General features: G+C 39.9%; 1 protein-coding gene across 1 annotated transcript; it reads left to right on the plus strand.

Annotated features, from left to right (window-relative positions):
- The first annotated feature begins 850 nt into the window (after positions 1-850).
- Positions 851-18,396, plus strand: LOC131227231 (probable lactoylglutathione lyase, chloroplastic). The gene is made up of 9 exons (XM_058222984.1): positions 851-1,096; positions 7,321-7,525; positions 7,627-7,751; positions 7,961-8,025; positions 11,692-11,904; positions 12,038-12,085; positions 13,522-13,629; positions 13,855-13,995; positions 17,943-18,396. The coding sequence occupies exons 1-9, from the start codon at positions 907-909 to the stop codon at positions 17,982-17,984; spliced, it is 1,137 nt and encodes a 378-aa protein (XP_058078967.1). The 5' UTR covers positions 851-906; the 3' UTR covers positions 17,985-18,396.
- The last annotated feature ends 3,532 nt before the right edge of the window (positions 18,397-21,928 follow it).

The following is a 21,928-nucleotide window of genomic DNA, read 5'->3' on the forward strand; positions in this document are numbered from 1 at the left end:
TTATCTCGACCATCTATCTGTAGGCCACGGATTGAAGGGTGAGGATCTTCCAAGTTGGGAGACATTTCGGGCGTCTGAGCTCCCATCGTGTCAGACAACTGGTTTGGAACCGAAGCGAATTTTGTTGTAGGGAGCCTGGGCAACAAAACCTCTGTGGGGGTCAACGTGATGATTTTGTCAAATCCACTCCGTCCATCATTTTCCCCAGATCACTTTAAGAATTGAACCCAAAAATTAGGCTGATCTAAGAATCGGGTGGGCCACCCCACATAGAACATTGGGGATGGGAACACTTACTGTGGAAACCTTGTTGGGGCCTACCACCATGTTTATATGCCATCCAACCCGTTTATAAGCTGAATCCCACCAGGATTAAGGGAAAATGAAATATCAGCCTGATCCAAAACTTCGGTTGGCCCCAAGCAGGTTTCAACGGTGGTCGTCCCCTTCCCCACTTTTCCCTATGGTGTGGCCCATTCAAATTTTTATGGGCCCCATTTTTGGGATAAGATCCTCACATAATCTACCTTTAATTATTTACGGAGTGGATCTCAGACACACATCATGGTGGGCCTCAGAGAGCCTTTGCTTTCACTGACTCCATGCAACAGTTGTTGAAGGAAATTCACGTCCCGTTGATTTATAAAATGATCCTTTTAGAAATATTTTCAAAAATAACCCCATCCGGAGTGGACCTCACAATATTTACGGTTTGGATAGAGCTAAATGCATGTCTTACATACCAATTAATGTGCGCGTAAGCATGAAATCTAAATAAGCCATCAGAGCACGGGAATAACTCCCCAAAACACCAAACCAACGAGAAGAAACCAAAGCTCTCTACCTCTCTCCCTGGTAGTAAGGATAGAAGCAGCGAGCGAGAGTGAGCAACAGAGAAAGAGAGATATGGTGAGGATTATTCCCATGGCTGCTGCTTCTTCCTCTCTGCATCTCGCTTCTTTCCGCCCTCTTTCTCTCTCTTCCCTCTCTTCCTGCCGTTCCTCATCAGCAGCCGCTGCTGCCCGGCTCGCCGTCTCTCTCTCCGCCCCCAATTCCAACCCTTCCCGAAGGCTTGCTCTCTTCCATCTCGGCAGCGGTAACTTTCTCCTCTTCACAAAATTCCCTCTTCTGTTTTTCACCACTGACCATGTTTTTGTTATATTTGTACTAAAATTGCTTTGATTTTGATTTTGATTTTTTAATTTGAGTCGTTAGAATGAGTTCTTGTTTGTGATATTTCTAAAAGATTGGATTTTTGGGCTTTGCATTTGAATATTTTAATAAAAAAATCATTTAGGAGTTTTGTATACCAGTTATTCTAATGCTGTGGAGAGTGTAGTACGATGTGCATTACTATAAAAATCCCAATTTTGTTTTATTTGGAAGATACCGCTTTTTGGAATGTATTTTTTATTTTTTTAATTGTCCTTTTATCACGCCTTTTGCGTCCGACTAAATTAGTATGTGTTTATGCCGTAAGGATTTTGATTTCAAGCGTTCCATGGATATGATCGGATATGATCTTATTGATGCAAAAGAACGGGTAATGCTCTGGAATACAATCGGGCGAATGCATATATTTTGGGAGGCTATTTAGTTAGGGCCTGTTTGGGTTGGGGGGGGTGGGGCGGGGTGGGAGGATGCTATTCTGTACAAACGTTAATTGGGATGATTCAGGTAGAATATGAAACATTCTGGATATTGATTGGTGGTGGTGAAATGGAAATATGGTATTTTTTTGTAATTTGGTTCCAGAATCCATTTCACCTGCATTCTGCTACAATATCCTAGGCATCTGCAATTCGGGGTATATCCAAAATGATTTGGCTAACAAAAGATTGTCCATAGCATCTCTCTGTATGGGGCAAGGTATGCTCCTATAATTGATTTACTTTTACGTTCTTACTTATGAAGATGTGGGGAAAACAATCAATCTAAAGGAGAAATTAGTAAATAGAAGTAGATGGTTATAGATTTCAGCTCACATTGCATGAGATTTACTCAAGAGACATGCATAGCTATATCATCATCATCATCTAAGCCTTATCCCAATTAACTGGGTTCGGCTAGACATGTATGGTTATATCCATCTACAAATGTGCCATCTATTCTCCATGTGAATTACTTGAGAGTGAGGGATTGGCTTCCACATGAATTACTTGAGAGAGGGGGAGTGGTTTCCATGTGAGTTTACTTGAGAGAGGGGGAGTGGTTTCAAATCCAATAAGTTGAAGCAAGGGTTTTAAGTGTTTTTCTTGTTATCCAATGGGTGTGCGTGAGACAAGGTATTCCGTAACGGTAACAGTGGTCATAATAGCCGCCACTGTTACCTTTATGATATTGGTCGTAACGGCTATTATAGCATCCGGCAACGATCGTTATGGTCTCTCTCTCTCTCTCTCTCTCTCTCTCTCTCTCTCTCTCTCTCTTCTTTTTTCTTTTTAATTGAAATAAAAACCCCAAAAAACCTGTATCTACCCCGTAACTTGAAGAAAAAAAAAAGTCTGAGAAACCTTTATCTGTCCCATAACTGACCATTACGGGGTTGTTATGGCCTTTACTAGGGACATAACGGGCCATTAATGGTGGTTAACGGGTAATATTTTTCCATAATGGCTGTTACGGCTGTTATGACCACATAACGTGTAACGGTTGCCATCGTTACCTTTACATAACGACCTTTATGGCACACCATAGTGTGAGAAGGATGAACTTCACTTTTAAAAAGTTGAAAGTGAGGCAACTGTAGCAAACAAAGTGCAACTCCTTACAATTTGTCATCGTCGTCATCATCTAAGCCTAATTCTAATTAATTGGGGTTGGCAACATGAATCCTATTCTACCATTCCACTCTATAAAGGACCAGACATCTAGTTAGACCATAAATCATCAAGTTTGACAGCGTACAACTGGCCAACGCACCAAAAGCTCCAGAGCCGTTGGGGGAGCACCAATTTATCCCTATATTTTGGCTCTCCTAGGCAAACTCAAGCGAGTCCTACGGTGCATCCTTGGAGTCGCGGCAAGATGCCCCCGCACCATCCACCCACACCATTGAGGAGACTCGATCCCTGGGCTCCCGCTTTAATACCACTGTGACAGCGGACAACCGGCCAATGCACCAAAAGCTCCAAAGCTATTGGGGGAGCATCGATTTATCCCTATATTCTGGCTCTCCCAGGCAAATTCAGGCGAGTCCTCCCTATGGGCAACCTCCTAATCGCATGGGTCCTTGAATCACACGGTCCCACAATGGGACCCACCTCGTGGCCATCCTGCATTTTACAAGCCCCACCTTTTAGGCCACCCCATCCCCAGTGTGGAGATCCGGTGCATTCTTGGAGTCGCAATAAGATGCCCCCGCATCAAAGTCTTTCTTCCTACCTCCATCCACATCCTTCGGGCCTTCCCCTTGTCCTTTTAGAGCTTTCAACTTGTACCAACTCGCTCTAAATTGGTGTGGTTATTGGTCTTCGTTGCACATGACCAAACCATCTGAGTCTACTTTCCCTCATCTTATTACCTATTGGTGCCACATCTAAGTTCTCTCAAATGCATTCTTTTCTAATTTTGTCATTCCTCATCTTAACACTCATCCATCTCAACATCCTCATTTCAACTACACTCATCCTATGAACATGTTGTTCCTTAACTGTCCAACATTCTACCCCATAAAGCATGGCTAGTTTTATAGCTATCATATACAATTTCCCTTTCAGTTTGAGTTGTATGTGACAATCATGTACAACTCTAGAGGCACTTCTGCATTTCTTCCACCTAGCTTGAATTTTATGGGCAACATCCTTCTCAATCTCTTTATTCGTGAAATATTGACCCAAGGTATTGAAAGTGGTCATTTGAAAACTTCTTGGGTGGCAATCTTAACCACTTCAAAAAAAAAAAAAAAAAAAAAACTAAAATTGTACTCCATATGCTTTATTTTAGTCTGACTAATTTTAAATCATTTAGATTATAAACCATCCTTCCATAAATCTAGCTTGGTGTTTATGCCTTCCCACATCCTGGCATTCAAAATTATGCAATCTGCAAACAACATACACCATGGGATCTCTGATGCAGGACAACTAACCATTTGCTCTAAAAGCTAAAGCTAATAGAGTGTGGCGAATCAATCCCTTTATCCCATAGCCCAGGCCTCACATCGCATGGGTTAGGTCTTAGTCTGAACCCCCCTCGTGGACTCACATAACATGGGTTCCGCCTCATACGAGCCACCCGCCTCACACGGGCCGCCCACCCCGAGTGTGCCCCTGTATCTCATAGGCCATCTCACTCGAGCCTGGTCTGGAAATGCCCATACATTAATCACTCCCGGTGAGGAGTCTCGAACACGAGACCTCCCGCTCTAATACCACTTTAATACAGGAAAACTAACCATTTGTTCTAAAAGCTCGAGCTAATAGAACGTTGCAAATCAATCCCTTTATCTCATAGCTTAGACCCCACATCCCATGGGTTAGGTCCTTGGCCGAACCTCCCTCATGGGCCCCACATCACATGGGTTCTGCCTCACACGAGCCACCTGCCTCACACGGGCTGCCCACCTCGAGTGTGCCCCTGCATCCCACAAGCCACCCTACTTGAGCCAGGTGTGAAAATGCCCCTACATTAATCTCTTCCTGCAAATGCCTAACAAATGCATTCCACAACTAGCAGTAGCAGTAGAACAAGTACACAACACAACCAATAAGTGATTAAAGTCTCAGAGCTCATCAATTCTCAGTAATGAGGCTCAAGGTGTTCCAAAACAATAATGGTGGCCATAATGGTCACCATCGTTATTGTTATGATATGGGCCATAATGGCTGTTATGGCCCCCCCGTATTGGCCGTTACAATCCCTTTTTTATTTTTTGAAAAAAAAAACTGTTACAGACCGTTATAGGGCCTTTACGGCATGTTTTTTTTCTATAACAGCCATTACGATATGGTTTTTTTTTTTTTTTTTTCTTTCTATAATGGCCATTACAACCGTTTTGACATCGTAACGCGTAACGGTTATGATTGTTACCGTTATGTAATGGCTGTTACGACCATTATGTAACCGATTTTGAATACATTGATGAGGCTAGAAGAATTAACAGAACCGCCTATCAAAAAAGGGAAAAAGAAAAATAAAAAAAAAAGAATGAAGAGAACACTGGAAGATAAACACAAGAAGCCTAAGGCTTTCCTCTCTCTAAATAGAGAGATATTTGCCAAAACCAAAAGACCATTGCCCCTTAACATATGGGGTTTTATTAAACTTTCAAGAACCCAATGGAAAAAAAAAAAAACCAAGTGACAGATCACACTAGCTGATTCGAATAAACCTAACTCTATCCTATCTAGTGAGAATTAACCTCTCTAATCAACCACTATTGAAAATCTTTTCTCTAAACTAACAACCAATCAAAACTCAGCGACACCCTAAGCAAAAAACCTCCTAGCAGCTAGACATAAAATCTTGGAAAGTATCGAATATCCTAAGAAGTAGGTGTTGGGGGGAGGATTCAGCCTCCTCTCATTGCATGAGAAGAAAACCATGGGTGGATGGAAACTTGGACTTCCCATTATTCCTTGCAAACAATATCTAAATGATGCAATCTAGGGCTTATTGGAAAGCTAACTTAGTAGGCTTTTAAATGAGGCCAAAATCATGTCATTCCTACATCTTTTGATGTCCAAAAAGTAGGCTACACATTGCTAGGTACGTTTTGACTAATAGTTTGGGCTGAAATTTAATCCCAAGGTGTGGAATCATGGGCCACCTTGTAATAACCTCCCACGTTGAATTTAATGGATCCAATTAGGCCAAAAAACTTGAATCAATGCATACCGTAGGTTTTGCCTAGAATGATCTAGACGTCCCATGCTTGAGGTGGGACCCATGGTGTCCATCGTTGGTGGTTGGTATGGTCCCCTAGGTTCAAAGATGTCGATCCTCATGCAATGTGTAAAAAACGTAAGCCTTTGAAGGCTTTGACGATAGCCATTCAGCTACTAAGGATGGAAACTTTTTTCCTGATGAGGGCTCATGACAAAGTAATGCAAGGGTATTTTCACACCAGGTTCGAGTGAGGTTGCCTGTGGGATGCGGGAGCACACTTGGGGTGGGCGGCCCTTGCGAGGCGGTACCCATGTGATTTGGGGCCCACAAGGGGGGGGGTTCGACCGAGGTCCTAACCCATGAGATGTGGGGCCTGGGCTATGAGATAAAGGGATTGATTCGCCATGCTCTAACAGTTCGAGCTTTTAGAGCAAGTGGTTAATTGTCCTGCATCAAATTGGTATCAGAATGGGAGGTCTCATGTTCGCGACTCCTCATCAGCGGTGATTAATGCAGGGGCGGCCCGTGTGATGCCGGTGGCTCGTGAGAGGTGGGCCCCACCCATCTGATTCAGGTGGCTTGTGTGAGGCGGTACCCATGTGATTTGGGGCCCACGAGGGGGGGTTCGACCGAGGTCCTAACCCATGAGATGTGGGGCCTAGGCTATGAGATAAATGGATTGAGTCACCATGCTCTAACAGTTTGAGCTTTTAGAGCAAGTGGTTAATTGTCCTACATCACAAAGGGTATGTTTGGGTGTTATATAAAATTAAAATACACTCAGTCTAATGAAAAGGTTGATAATGGGCATAGGTGGAAATGGTAAGAAATGACTTTATGACCCATTGACCTATCGTTTTAATTGTGAATATGGTCCTTGATAGAGTGGAATGTGGAACAAGATTTGTGTAGCTGACCCCGATTAGTTGGGAAAGGCTTAGATGATGGTGATGATGGAATCTAACAATACCGTGATTTCCTCCCTTTGCATTCCTATTGGGCATACGGGCTTGAGAGTGAGGGAGTGAGGGATGTTCATAGTTCAGTTCACCTGTACATCAAGAGGGAGGGAGGGAGGGAGGGATGTTCATTGTTCTGTTCCCTTGTGCATCGGGATGGAGGGATGTTCCTTGTTCTGTTCCCTCGTACATCGGGAGGGAGGGAGGGATATTCATAGCTCAGTTCACTTGAACATTGGGAGGGATGTTCATTGTTCAGTTCACTTGTACATCCAAACGCAGCTGAAGTAACAGCTTGATATGCTTTTGAAATAATGAACAAATTTTTTACTTAATGATTATTATCTTCTTCTTTTTTTTTTTTTTTTTTACATATCATTATTAATTATCACTAAGTTGCTTGCTCCTTTTAGTGATTCTGCAGACTTAGGCCAGAGTGTATTTTCTTTACAAATTTGAGAAATTGACTCACAGCTATGGTTTTCCTCCCCTTTTAGGTTTTTGTGCTTATGATTTGTTTGTTGCAATCCAGCTATTCCACAGGCACAGTTATTTGGAATGAAAACACCCAAGCTGTTAAGAGCAGAAGGAAACAGTATAGAAGCTGGGACAGCTGGAAATATAGCGCAAGCAAGCACAGCTATTGGCCAAGAAAATGTCTTAGAGTGGGTGAAAAAGGATAGAAGGAGACTGCTTCATGTTGTTTATCGTGTTGGGGACTTGGACAGGACTATAAAGCATGTTTCTTTATCATAAGCTTATTACTTCATTGATCTTGACACGTATTTATTATGCAGGGCTTGCTTCAAAGCTGATTTTGTGCATGCTGTGATTGCAGATTCTATACGGAGTGCTTGGGAATGAAGCTGTTGCGGAAACGAGACATACCTGAGGAAAGATACACGAATGCTTTTCTTGGATATGGGCCCGAAGATTCACATTTTGTTGTGGAACTCACTTATAGTACGTTATCTTCTTAACACTCCCTGTGCCACCATGTCTTAAATGTATAGCCTTCTTTTCGGGCATTTTTCTTGATTTCTATTGTTAAAGCTATATGATCAAATGGTCTGAGATGCATTGTACTTAAATCTTCTTGTAAATTAGATTAGATAACGCTATTTTATCTGTTACGGCAGTCTCATCGAGTTTGTGTCATTTAACCTTCACAGATTATGGAGTAGACAAGTACGATATTGGGACAGGTTTTGGTCATTTTGGAATCGCAGTTGAGGATGTAAGATTCTGTTACTTGAAAAATGATTACAGGTTGTTTATTGAATAGTATTGACCATGGAAAATTCTAGACGATAATTTCATTTTAGCCTTAAAGTGGACAGTTCTTCTTCTTCTTCTTCTTTTATAATCAATGTTGATTTAGAACATATATGTCTCCTTTGAACAGTATCACATGTATGTATCTTGCAAGCTTTGGGACCAGTTTGGAATGTCCACCAAATGTTGATGAGAGCGGGCATCCACGACTCTAAATGAGAATGGGATCACTCCTTTCTCATTTTTGGGGCTGATTTTGCAGACAGGAATGCTTAGCACATCCTACCATCTGCAATTTGCAGGATGTAGTGGAACTGCTTCCTCAAAATGGGCATGTGCTGGACCACACTCAATCCCATTGACATTCCAGGGTACTCCCAAACACACACTTCAGAAACTTCCTGTGATGCTTCTCATACTTATGGACTATGATGCTTGGTAATCTATTTTGCTTTCTGACATTAGTCATGTCTGGTTTCTAAGGAAAACAAATGATATTTTGATGAATGTGGCACTATATCGGTATTATTAATTATTCCTGTGTGCATCTTGACGTATCAAGTTTGATGTGGTCTTCACTGATGCCTGGTTGGGGTTCTGTGTCCAAGACCAACAAACACTTTTTTTGGTCCAAGTCACATAGTTTATTTCATCTACCCAACTCGGTAAATTTTGGATTTATAACTGTAAAGTTTCAGCTATCTTGGATTCTTGTGTAAGACTTGCATGGTTCAAATATAAAAAGAAGAAAATAACTTATACCATCAGTTTCCTGATATGCATCTACAGCATTGTCTCACTTGCAGAGGAGCTTCTCAACTCGTGCATTGATCTGCAATGAGTTACCCCCTATTTTACAAGTTATTTTGCGAAGCAATTATTAAATGGCAAACATTTGAACAGAGTAAACTAGCCTACTATTTATATTTTTGGAATAGAAGTCCTTGAGATTTAGCTTTGAAATTTATCTCACTTGCAAAATATCCTTGATTACACTTGAGGCTCAATGTCCCGTGTGTTTATCCAAGCATATGGGCATTAATATATGCCTATGACACGCCAAAGATACACTTTGCTGTTAAGTAAAAAGTGCAGATGAAGTTTCATTATATGTAGGCGAGGGATGCATAATCACCATGCAGTTATGAGAAGCTAGCAAATCGAATCACGAGTTTCATTTCAAATATCCTAGTGCAAGTATTACCTCTATCTATTAACTTAAGTAGATCATCATCATCATCATCTCGAAGTATTTGGGATCTGCGAGGCAAATCCTGCTTGGCCATTTCACTCTATCACGGACAGGGTGTCCCGTATCCGTTTTACGATACGGCCGTATTGGCCGATATGTATCGGTAACAGCAGTGGCCGTTACGTGATACGGGGCCGTAACGGGGCACCCCCCGATTCTATAGCTATAATGGCCGTTACTGCCCCGTAACGGTCAGGGCGTAACGGTAAAAAAATAGCTATTTTTTTATTTTATTTTTTTGCTTTTTAAGGTCTGTTTTTTCACTTTTTTTAAAAAAACTTCTTTTTTCCAAATTCTTCCTAAATCATTCTATTGTTATTTTTTACCATTCTTAGCTTGATATTACAGATAAAAACAACTTATATTGAGGATTTTCTTGATTTGAAGCTCCGTGGGCCATTTTCCAGAAATTTCTCAAAAATAGGTATTTATATTTTTTATTCAATGTTTTGCTATTTGAATGGTAGAATATGATGTGTTAATCATAATAGAAGATATTAATGTCCATTTTACGGATTGTTGTTGTCATTTTATATTTTTTTATAATTTTTTTCTATTTATGTGTTATTTTCGGCCTTTTTTTTTAATTCGAAAAATCATTTTTTATTGAATGTTTTGCTGTCTTAATGGTAGAATATGATGTGTTAATCATAGTAAAACATGTTAATATCCATTTTACAGATTGTTGTTGTCATTTTATATTTCTTTATAATTTTTTTCTATTTACGCACTATTTTTAGCCCCTTTTTTTTTTTAATTCGAAAAATTATTTTTTATTCAATGTTTTGTTGTTTTAATGGTAGAATATGATGTGTTAATCACAGTAGAAGATATTAATGTGCATTTTACAGATTGTTGTTGTCATTTTATATTTTTTTAATAATTTTTTTCTATTTACGCATTATTTTCGGCCTTTTTAAAAAAAAAAATTTTGAAAAATCATTTTTTATTGAATGTTTTGCTATTTTAATGGTAGAATATGATGTGTTAATCATACTAGAACATGTTAATGTCCATTTTACAGATTGTTGTTGTCATTTTATATTTTTTTCTATTTACGCACTATTTTTTACCCTTTTTTAAAAAAAAAAATCGAATATATTATACATGTAAAATATTTTCATATTACATTCATTCTAACATATCTATCATTGATAGTAGATAGTTAAAAAATTTAATGTATGAGTTTTGCAGTCAAATCCAGGTTGTCTGGTTCATAAATTCATCAGACAATCCGATACAACTTCTCACCAAAGAGTGGACCGTTACACCACCATAAACATGTTCTAATTTATAAATGAATGCATATTTGGAATGCTTAGAATATTCCGGATTTAATCCATATTTTTTCATATTGTTTTGGCAAAAATAAAAATAAAAAATTGTACCATTACGGGCCATTACGCCCCCGTATTGCCGTTACACCCCCGTATCCATATCGGTATCGGAGGGCACCGTTACGCCAACCGATATTGATACAGGATACCTTGATCACGGACCATATCCCCGGTTAAACCAAGATCCTCAAGTCTTTCTCATACCTCCACCCACATCTATTTGGGCCTTCCCCTCACCCTTTTAGAACCTTCAACTTTAAACCACTAACTCGTAACTGATGCAGTTCTTGATCTCCCTTGCACATGGCTAAACCATGTAAGTCTACTTTCTCTCATCTTATTACCCATGGGTAATAAGTTCCCTCAAATGCATTCGTTCTTATTTCTATCCTTGTCTTGCCACTCAACATCCTCAATTCAGCTATGCTCATCCTATAACATGTTATTCCTAGGCTGCCAATTTTCTGTCCCATAAAGCATGGCTGGTCCTATGAAATTTCCCCTTTAGTTTCATTAGTTTGGTTGATCACATAAAACTCCAGAGGCACATCTCCACATCATCCACCTAGCTTTAATTGTAGGAGCAACATCCTTCTCAATCTCTCCACTCCTAAATTATTGACCCAAGATATTGAAATTTAAGTTATTAAGTAGATATAGCATAAACCTTCCAAAAAAAAAAAAAAAAGATATAGCATGAATATTCAACTTAACAAGTGATAACATATTTTATTTGATCATCAATGGTATCAAATTTGAAGTTACAAACTTGCCAATTCATGGTTCTTATTCTTGGATAGCAACCTCGTTTTTGCTAAATTAATGTACCATGGACCATGCCAGCACTTGAAACAAATTCTAGATATTTTGTTGAATTTTTGCAGTTCTTTTTTTTTTTTTTTTATTTAATTATTGTTATTTTGATTGACTGAAGTGTATACATTATACAGTTGTATAATCACCACATATAACATCATTTTCTTAATTATTCAAATATTTTCTTGTTGTGGGGTTTTTACTCTATTCTCGCTCACCATAGGTTTCCAAGACTGTGGATCTTATAAAAGCTAAGGGGGGGAAGGTTACCAGGGAACCTGGTCCTGTCAAAGGCGGCAAGACTGTAATTGCTTTTATTGAAGATCCTGATGGTTATAAGTTTGAACTCTTGGAAAGGGGGCCTACACCAGAGCCCTTGTGTCAAGTGATGCTTCGGGTAGGAGATCTTGATCGTTCCATAAATTTTTACGAGAAGGTGAGTATTGTTCTAGGTAGAATTAAAGACAACTTGATGCTTTGTAATTAGATAGTCATGTTTGCCAGCATTCCCTTCTATATTTGCTTATTGAACCTGAAGTTCTGAATCCATGTTATTTCGAATTCAAAAGGCTTTTGGCATGGAGCTTCTTCGCAAAAGAGATAATCCAGAGTACAAGGTAACCAAGAATCTTCCTCCACCAAAGGAATGCACACCTTTCTCTACCTATTCATGCATGCATGTTCAATATATGTACGTTGCATGCATCATGTATTCCTTTTATGATGTGAATGGTGCATGAAATGCCTCGTACTTTTGAGCTTGCACATCAATCCCAAAATATATGGCTGGACCCACCAAATATACACTTCGCATTCATGCCCGAGTATGTGAACGAGCATCGAGTACCACAAGGAGTGGGTGGAGTGGAGCCGTAAACATCAAGATCCATGGGATATCAGTACAGTAAAGAATGTTGCCTGCTTATAGATATCAGCATATTAGAATACTTAAACATTATCACAAGTTGAATTTGTTACCCAATCAATTGACTATAAATTCGAAATAACTAACAACTTTGAAGTTCAAATATCCGAGTAGATTTAGATTACCAATCTTTGGGAAGGGGGATCCCTTATCCCTGCCCCTATTTGAGTATCTGATTTGGACACTCCATTTTTCTGAAGGATTTTGGTACCATGGTTTATTTTCTACACATACGCAGAAGAACATGAGGGGTGCATACTTACACTGAGTGTATCAGAATATATGTATGCTTAAGATGCGTAAAGTACAATTCCCAAGGGGAAGAAAATCCAATCTTCCTAGCCGCCAATTCTTTGTTATATCTAAGAAACTACCAATAACAGGAAATTGACTATAGCCCCAATCATTTGCAATTTCTACAAACTAGGAACCACAGCTAGCCGAACCAATGACTGACAGAGAAATTTATGGTTCATTAACCTGCGGGCTTGGGCTAGGCATAATCATCTTGGCCCAGCCCCCCCCCCCCCCCCTTCTTAGATTGAGAATTTTATTAAAACGAACATAAAACACAATATCAGCAATTACATCAGGGGCAAAGAATTCCCAATCACTATAGAAGGCAAGTAGCTCCCTCTTCTGGGTCCTTACACATGCCTCAGTGGTAGACTCACAAGAGTTTCAACACGAGGTCATCGGTTCAAGTACCCATTGTGGTGAAAAACCATTGTGGTGTGAGTGCGTGGGTGTGTGTGGCATGTGAGTGTGTGTTAAAAAAATTGCTCCCTTTCCTGCCGAGATCTCAGCCACTGTGTTTGCCTACCACTTGAAACGAGTGGAATAAATCAAGTTTCAGTTAACGCTCTTATTTCTCCCATCCATCGAACCAGCCACCAAGGATAGGGGAACGGGAGAGGGTCCTGGTGATGGGAAGACCTGAGTCACCATCCATCTCAACCCAGGCAGTTGACAGCCCTAATTGTATCCAGTTCTTATATATCATTAATAACTATATTTTGAAGTTATTTTCTTGAATTTTCTCATCCTTTTTCTGTGCTGAATCATGTGAGCAATACTTGATCTTATTTTTCTATTTTTTGCTTTTAATATATGCATTCTTATCTTCAGTATACTGTTGCAATGATGGGTTATGGTCCCGAGGATAAAAGTGCAGTTCTGGAGCTGACATACAACTATGGGGTTACAGAATATGACAAAGGGAATGGTTATGCACAGGTAAAGTGTTCATTTTTCTTCCAAAACCTGTGGTTGAGGAGGTTGTAAGTAGCCTACATAAGGGCTAAATTCAATTGGTTATATTGCTGTTGTAATCTCTGGAACTTCTATACACTTTCATTTGGCTAGGTTATTATTCTTGTTCTTCTTTACATTGGTTTCTGTGCTGTGCTAGGCTCCTCTTGTTGGATCCCTCACATAGATTGGTTCCTTTTTTCTTACCAGATCGCTATAGGCACGGATGATGTTTATAAAACTGCGGAAGCGATTAAACTATGTGGGGGGACGATTACTCGTGAACCTGGACCTCTGCCTGGCATCAACACCAAGATCACTGCCTGTTTGGATCCTGATGGCTGGAAATCGGTACAGCTGCTGGACTTATTCCCCCCACCCCATACACATACACATACACGTGATGCATATGTTTGGAGCCGGGCTACTGTGGGGCCCATGTGACGTTTGCATTGGCACCACCCTTTGATGTAGGCCATGGGGACAAAAATCAGCCTGAACAGAAGCTCAAGTGGGCCACACAACAGGGGACAGTTGGAGGGGATGTCCTACTAATAAAATGTCCCCAGAGGTTTGTGTGACCCACTGTGTTGTATGCATGTCATGTACGCCATTGTGTTGTATGCATGTCATGTACGCCATTCATCAGACGCCCCACCAGGATGAAGGGACATTAAATATCAGGCCATTCCAAAACTCAGGTGGGCCACTGAATTTAGAGGTTTTAGGCATGATTTGGCATTGTTCCCTATGCTGTGGTCCACCGCCCACCTGAGTCTTGGATCAGCCTGGTTTTTGGGCTCTGCAGTGAACATGAATGGGGTAGCACGATGAATGGAGTAGAGCAGATGCACACACTGTGTGAGTCCCACAACCACCCGGTACCACTGCAAGTAGTGATTGTACTGATACCATGTGAGTGCATCCCACCCAAGGCCATACAGACATATTGTTTATGATGTAAACTTGTCTGGTTTCATGATTTTCTGATGGCATCTGCCATGAAATGCTCCAAGAGGTCGCTTAATGACTTCACTTGATAATGGTTGTCTTCTTCGAACTTGATACCACATTTTCTAGATCTTATGGACGTGTGCAATAGATATTTGTTGCATATTCTTTGACTTAATTGTTACTTTATTGGGGAACAATTCTAGTGGGCACACATGCAAACTATGGCATGGAGTCAAGGTATCCCAAATCGGTTACGTATCGGCCATAACGGCCGATACGTAACGGTAACGGTGGGACCCGTTACGCGATACGAGGTTGAAACGGCCGTTAGGAATTATGTGACCGTAACGGCCGTTACGGAGCCGTTACGGGCCATAACGGCCGTTACGGACCCGTAACGGCTGTGACGGGCCCTAAAAACAACAAAAAAAACATACCTTTTTTTCCTTTCTTTTCTTCTTCTTCTTCTCTTTCTTCTTCTTCTTCTTCTTCTTCTTCTTCTTCTCGAGCGGCTGCGGCTTCTTCCTCTTCCTCTTCTTCTTCTTCCTCTCTCTCTCTCTGCGGCTTCTTCCTCTTCCTCTTCTTCTTCTTCCTCTCTCTCTCTCACTCTCTCTCTCTCTCTCTCAATCTCTTCTTTCCCCCTTTCCCTCTTTTTTTCTTCTCTTCTTTCCCTCTTTTTTTCTTTTCGTTTCCCTCTCTCTCCATTTTTTTTAATTTGCAGCGACTAGCTGCTACTGCTGTAGGTACGTGTCACGCAAAGACGAGCGCTTATAGTCCTCGAGCTCCGAGTTGTACGAACGGTTCAAAGGAGATCAAAGTTATTTGGGCTCCGCAGTGATGTATTTATTACATCTACACCGTTCATCTATTTTCAGAGATCATTTTAGAACACCACCCAAAAAATGAATTATATCCAGAGATCATCTGGACCACACCAAAAATAGCAACAGAGAGAATGATTTTCACGGTTAAATAATTTGTAGGGCGCACGGTAATGTTTATTTTCCATATCTGATCAGATCCGAGTGGGCCCCACTATGATGTATATTTTTTATCTATATCGTCCATCCATTTTGCCACGTCATTTTAGGTCAGGATTCAAAAAATTAATAATATCCAAATCTCAGGTGGACCACACCATAGAAAATAGTGGTTATAGAATGCTCACCATTAAAATTTTCTTAAAGTCCACTGTAATGTTTATTATCAATCTAACCTATTAATTGGGTCACATTGACGTGGATGAAGGGAAAACACACATGTCAGCTTGATCTAAAACTTTTCTAGCCCCAATAAATTTTAACGGTGAACATTTAATTATTGTTGTTTTTTATGGTGCAATTCACCTGAGCTTTGGATGTGCCTCATTTTTGGGCTCATGCCCTAAAATTATTTGGCAAAATGGATGGACGGTGTGGATATAACACATTCATCACGGGTGGGGCCCAAAAAACTTTGACACGTGTGCTGCACTTTACATCTGAGTCCCTCCTAATTCAAGCTTTAAAAAATTGTACACGAGACATATATTAACTTAAAATTTGACAATTAAATTATGGACTGCAATTGCTAACTCACAATGCCAAAATCAAATTATTTGAATAGTTTTAATTGTTAATTTGTGAACTTTTATTTTTTAAAATAGGGCCTTTTGATTTTTATTATTATTTTTTTTTAACGATTCATTATCCAATAAATGTCCACCAATTTATAAGTGGGATAATGACAATAAATGACATGAATTTGAGGCTGATTTGGAGAATAGATTAGTCCTCCAAGTCAGCCCCAAATTGGCAACGCCATCTACCTGAATTTAATTTCATTTTTTTTTAAAGAACTATGGAGAGAAATGATATCAAGTTGTTAAGTATATAAATTACATATTTTAAAAAATTAAATATATGAATTTTGTAGTCAAATTCAAGTTACCTGGTTAAAAAATTAATCAAACAGTCCGATACAACTTCTCACCAAAGAGTGGACCGTTACACCATCATAAACATGTTCCAATTTATAAATGAATGCATATTTGGAATGCTTAGAATATTCCGGATTTAATCCATATTTTTTTGGCAAAAAAAAAAATAATTTTGCGCCGTTACGGGCCATTACGCCCCCGTATCGCCGTTACGCCCCCGTATCCGTATCGGTTTCGGAGGGCACCGTTACGCCAACCGATACCGATACGGGACACCTTGCATGGAGTAGCCACCAAAGTATTCCAAAACCCTTACATAATGGCTATAATGGCTGTTACGCAATGGTAATGGTGGTAAACATATGCGCTATGGGGTCCTTTACAGGGCAGAAAGGACCATTATAGCCTTTTTTTGTTGTTGCTATAATGGCTGTCATCAAGTTGTTCCATAACAGTAACGGTGGTCATAATGGCCACCGTTGTTGCCATTATGACACCGGCGTAATGGTTGTTATAGCCTTTTTTTTTTTTTTTTTTTCTCTTTGGAAAAATCTGTTTTGGCCCCATTACAGGTCATTTTTACTGTAAGAGCCATTTCGGCTGTTCCGTAACTGTTTTTGCATATGATGGTTGTTATGGCCCATATCGTAACAGTGATGGCAGTGGCCGTTGCAGCCACCGTTACCATTATGGAATACCTTGGTGGCCACTGCCTGGATGAATAACTGATGTCGTTTACATCATTGAAGGCTGGGCCATATATTAATCCTGGGGAGTTATTAAGCCTTGATCCGAGGATATGCAGTATTAGTGGATCAGTATGTCAGATGGGGCCTATAGTTTCGTAATTAGACCGTTGATTTGATGGGCTCCCACAATGGTGGACCATGTCCCAAGATTGCACCCATGTGACAATTCCAACATTGTTGCTTGCAAATAGACAATCAACCAACTGAAAAAAGTCAAAAAAATTATACATATAGGATCTCCCAATCTAGTATATTTTTGGGCATGTTCCATCCACCGTGAGGCCATTAGCTCAATGGTCTGGTTCACTAAATGATGACCCCACATGTCCAAACTGAGGACCCAAGAATACCATGAAATCTCATGTATATATGATCATGTAACCAGTCATCAATATTTGCCTGCAAGGAAAGACATGATTCTCTTTTTTAAAGCATTGGTTTGAGCATATGGGACATTGGGTTCAATCGGGATTTATTCCCCCGCCTCTTCAATTCAGGATAAAATCATGCAATCCACACTAAAAATGATACTTGTTACTTGTCTGTAGTGTATATGTTCTTTCACCAAGAGATTGAATTTGCAGTATCATTGATTACCATTTCGGTCTGATTACACAGCATTTTCTGAATTTCCTTCTGATTTCACAGTTTTTTTTTTTTGGTCGTTTTTTACACAGGTCTTTGTTGATAACATAGATTTCTCCAAGGAATTGGAATGAATACAGACTGGCAGTAGATGCATGAGCTTCTCATGGCCATCTCCATGCAGAGAGTATCCTCGCTGTTTGGCCATTTGATGTGGCCTTTTGCAGGATTGATTCTTCTGGAAAGCACTGTAAGAAAATGCGTTCATCCCAGTTTGTAGATAAGTCATCTCACCTGCTGTAGTAGCAATGTTAATAAGCGTATTTTGATGGCTCTATAACGATGTAGGCGTATTATAATGAGATGATTTTCAATCCGTTCTTTGATTTATTAATAATAATAAATAAATAATAAAAAACAAAAACTGGTCTAACTTCCTGATTTTCTTTCACTGCAACTAGTAAATGGGTGTAATTAGGGGGCAAGTATGCAAGTGGAATCTTATCAATAATTGCATTTGGGGAATAAACATCTTAATTAGAGTCAGATTTTATTTTATTATTTATTTACTTTTATGAAACTATAGTAGGGTGGCACTTCTGTTTTTAGAGAGGAGAAATGGTTCCAGGCACTGTATGTGAACCTTAACATGCAGGCACATCTTTCGGCCAACGGGTCATGTGATGCAAATCCGATCCATTTAGAAAAAGTGAACCCTACCTCGGAGATCAATTCACATTAGGTGAGCTATCTGTAAATTGAAGCAGACCATCAGTTGATTTTGACAATGTCCTGGCCAATGATCGGACCAGCCCCCCCCTTTTTTTTGGCATCTGGTGGCATTCATGGTGTGACCCAGCTATTTGTGATCATTTCTCGTAGGAGGATGGCAAACATGCAAACATTCAATTAATTGGTTGGGCTGAATAATGCAATAAAGCGTGTATGAAGACGCTCGGGGTTTACTTTTCTTTGCTCAGCATTTACTGCAAAATTCCTCCAAAATTAAGATTTTACCAATTAATGGCCCTACCAACCGAAACAGTGGGGAAATGCTGTTTCATCGTAATCCCGTTATACATATATATGAGTAATGCTCACACACAACTAGTTGGACAAATTAAATTGGTCCAATTAGCTGTGTATTAAATAGCAAAAATTTATTAATCTGCCGCAGGTAATATAACACATGTGAGTATTCATAATATCAACTTTTATATAAGTATGATAGAAATTATATGTCAAAGATCTAGCCTATCCATCAAATAGGGCATCCTAATTATATTTTATCTGCGAAAAATTAATAAACTAATAAACGTTCATCATCACTGAAGCCACACATATAAGTTGAATATGTACAGCTAGAGTGGATTTCTGATAGCCCTGTTTTCTTGTGAATAAATATCATACCATTAATTATTTAAAAATAATAATAAATTATGTCCTTCATGTGTTTAAAAAAAATCCTATCTCATTAACGGATCAGATTTCTTATACATGCACAAGTACATCACATGTTTGCTAAGTCATCCCATCTTCTCTTGACATTCATTGCCTAATTTACATATCAACTAATGTTAATAAATGCTATCCTGCATAGAGATGCTGGTCTATCAACTAATGTTAATAAATGCTCTCCTGCATAGAGATGCTGGTCCACGTTACTTTGGCAAAATGAGTACCCAGATTGGGTGGGTCTCACTGTGGTGTTAAAGTGAAATCCACCCCAACCATCAGGTGAGTTACCTCATGTTTGAGCCAGGGCCAAAAAATCTGCCGATCTTTGTTTCAGTTGGGCCACACGATTGGAAATTTTTTATGGGAAAATCTCACCCTCTATTCTGTTCCCTAAATGTGACCCACTTGAATCCCATGTGTGCTTGATTTTTGAGCCTTTAAGGATATATTTTGGTTTCGCATCTAATGGGTGTAATGGATTTTACATACACATTATATTGGGCCCTGTAAAATCGAGGGTGGACATCTCTCTCCCAACTATTTTCCTTGGTGTGCCTCAATTTAATAACAGATCATCCTGATTTTTAGGTTACTAGCATACCATGTGATTACACATATAATGGTCGGAGTTGATCTCACCTACACATCAAGGTTTGGCCCAGTAAAATATCACTGCTGGCGTGCCTCCTGCACTGGTTCCTGGAAAATAGTCAGTACCAAGAAAAGATTCATGTCTTTAGGAACGGACTTAGATTGTGGAGCGTACCACACAGCATGGGCGTGTATAGATGGCAAAGATTTGTGTGCCTCACCATGATGTATGTGTTCTATCAACACTGTCCATCCGTTTTCTAATATTACTTGAAGGCATGGCCCCAAAACTGAGGCTGATCCAAAGCTCAAGTGAATCTCACCAAAAGAAAAAGTGGGAACAATGACCCTCGGTGATGACATCTTCCTAGGGCCCACCATGATGTTTATTTGCCATCCAACCTGTTCATAAGGTCATACATACCTGGATAAAGAAGGGAAAACACAAATATCAACTTCTGTGAATCCCGAGAAGTTTTTGAAGGTAGGCCTTCAATCCCCACTGTTTCTTGTGGTGTGGTCCACTTGAGCGTTGGATCTGCTTCATTTTTGGGATCATATCCTAAAATGATTTGAAAATATGTATGAACGGCGTGGATAAAGCTAATAAATCATGTTGGGGCTGATTTTCAGTCCCTTGTTCTAACATTGGGTTGTCCACTTGATGGTGGAAATGGAATTCAAACTAACACCATAGGCAGGGCCCATCTGAATCTCCAACCCTTTGTGACCTGAAATCACTAATCTCTCATGGTATTCATCTCTGGAATCGAGTCCTATTTTTACAAGGCGCACCGTGAGGTGTAAGTAAGATTCATTCCCATCATTAGATGCGTGATTCCATTCCGGGCTAAGAGCAAAAAAATCATGATAACATTTGATTCAACTCAGCCACAGCAATGGAAACATTAGGGAGAGGCATCCACCCTTGATTTTTACCAAGCTCAACATGACAAGAGTGTGAAATCCACTCCAACCATTAATATGACACTAAAAATCTATGGCTTATGCCTAAAAATCAGGGGCATACGTGATTCAGGTGGGCTAAACCAATGAAAATAGTTTGGAGGGTGAGTTTTTGTTGTACACTGTTTTCAATCATGTGGCCCACTTGAACCATGGATGAGGCTGATTTTTTATACATGGTTCTAATATAGGGTGACTCACCTGATGGTTGGGGTGGATTTCATATTAATACTATGGTGGGGCCACCATAGCTGCCTACTTTTTCTCTTAGAATAACTTTTCTCCGCATCGTTATTAAATAGCATTAATTAGTCTTTGAATTAATCAACTAGTTGGACGAAAATGCAATGTCTAACTAGTTGGTGTGTGAGCATTTCTCATATATATATATATATATATATATATATATATATATAGGGAAAAGGTACTATGCGCTCGACCTCACGATAACTCTCGTGAGGTTGAGCTGTGTGGGCCCCACCGTGATGCGTGTCGACCATCAACACCGTGCATTTGATGGGTCCCCTCTAAATTATGGGATATCCCAAAAATCAGCCTGTACGAAACTCAAGTGGGCCATACCATCTAAAATCATGTGAAAACATGTCAAAAACATATAAAAGCACTTGGTGGGGCCCACCTGAGTTTTGAATGCTGCTGAAACTTGGTCTGAACCCTCATCCAAGTGGGACACACATAATGGATGGGCTGGATTTGCAAACCACATCTCAGTGGGCCCAAAAAATAATTATGAATGTTTTAATGGTGCACGGCCCCTCCCCACTTCTGTATGTGGTGTGGCCCACACAAGTCACGGATTGACTTGATTTTTGAGACTTAGGCCACGATGGAATGGTGCATCTGACTGATGGGGTAGATGTTCGAAACGCATCACGGTGGGGCCCACACAACTCGACCTCATGGGACGATCTTGTGAGGTCGAGCGTAGTACCTTTTCCATATACACACACACACACACACACACACACACACACACGGTTTTGGAAGATGAGCAGAAATTTATTACTTTCGTAAGGGCCAATAGTCCAAGAATAAGAGGAAA

Source organism: Magnolia sinica, chromosome 15, assembly GCF_029962835.1.
Source record: "Magnolia sinica isolate HGM2019 chromosome 15, MsV1, whole genome shotgun sequence".
In the NCBI taxonomy this organism is placed as follows: domain Eukaryota; kingdom Viridiplantae; phylum Streptophyta; class Magnoliopsida; order Magnoliales; family Magnoliaceae; genus Magnolia; species Magnolia sinica.

Bases quoted from the DNA above. Each gene is read 5' to 3' on its own strand.
- LOC131227231 (XM_058222984.1), top strand. From the start codon at position 907: ATGGTGAGGATTATTCCCATGGCTGCTGCTTCTTCCTCTCTGCATCTC. The intron at 7,752-7,960 runs GTACGTTATCTT...TAACCTTCACAG, and splicing joins TGTTGTGGAACTCACTTATA to ATTATGGAGTAGACAAGTAC. The intron at 13,630-13,854 runs GTAAAGTGTTCA...TTTTCTTACCAG, and splicing joins AAGGGAATGGTTATGCACAG to ATCGCTATAGGCACGGATGA.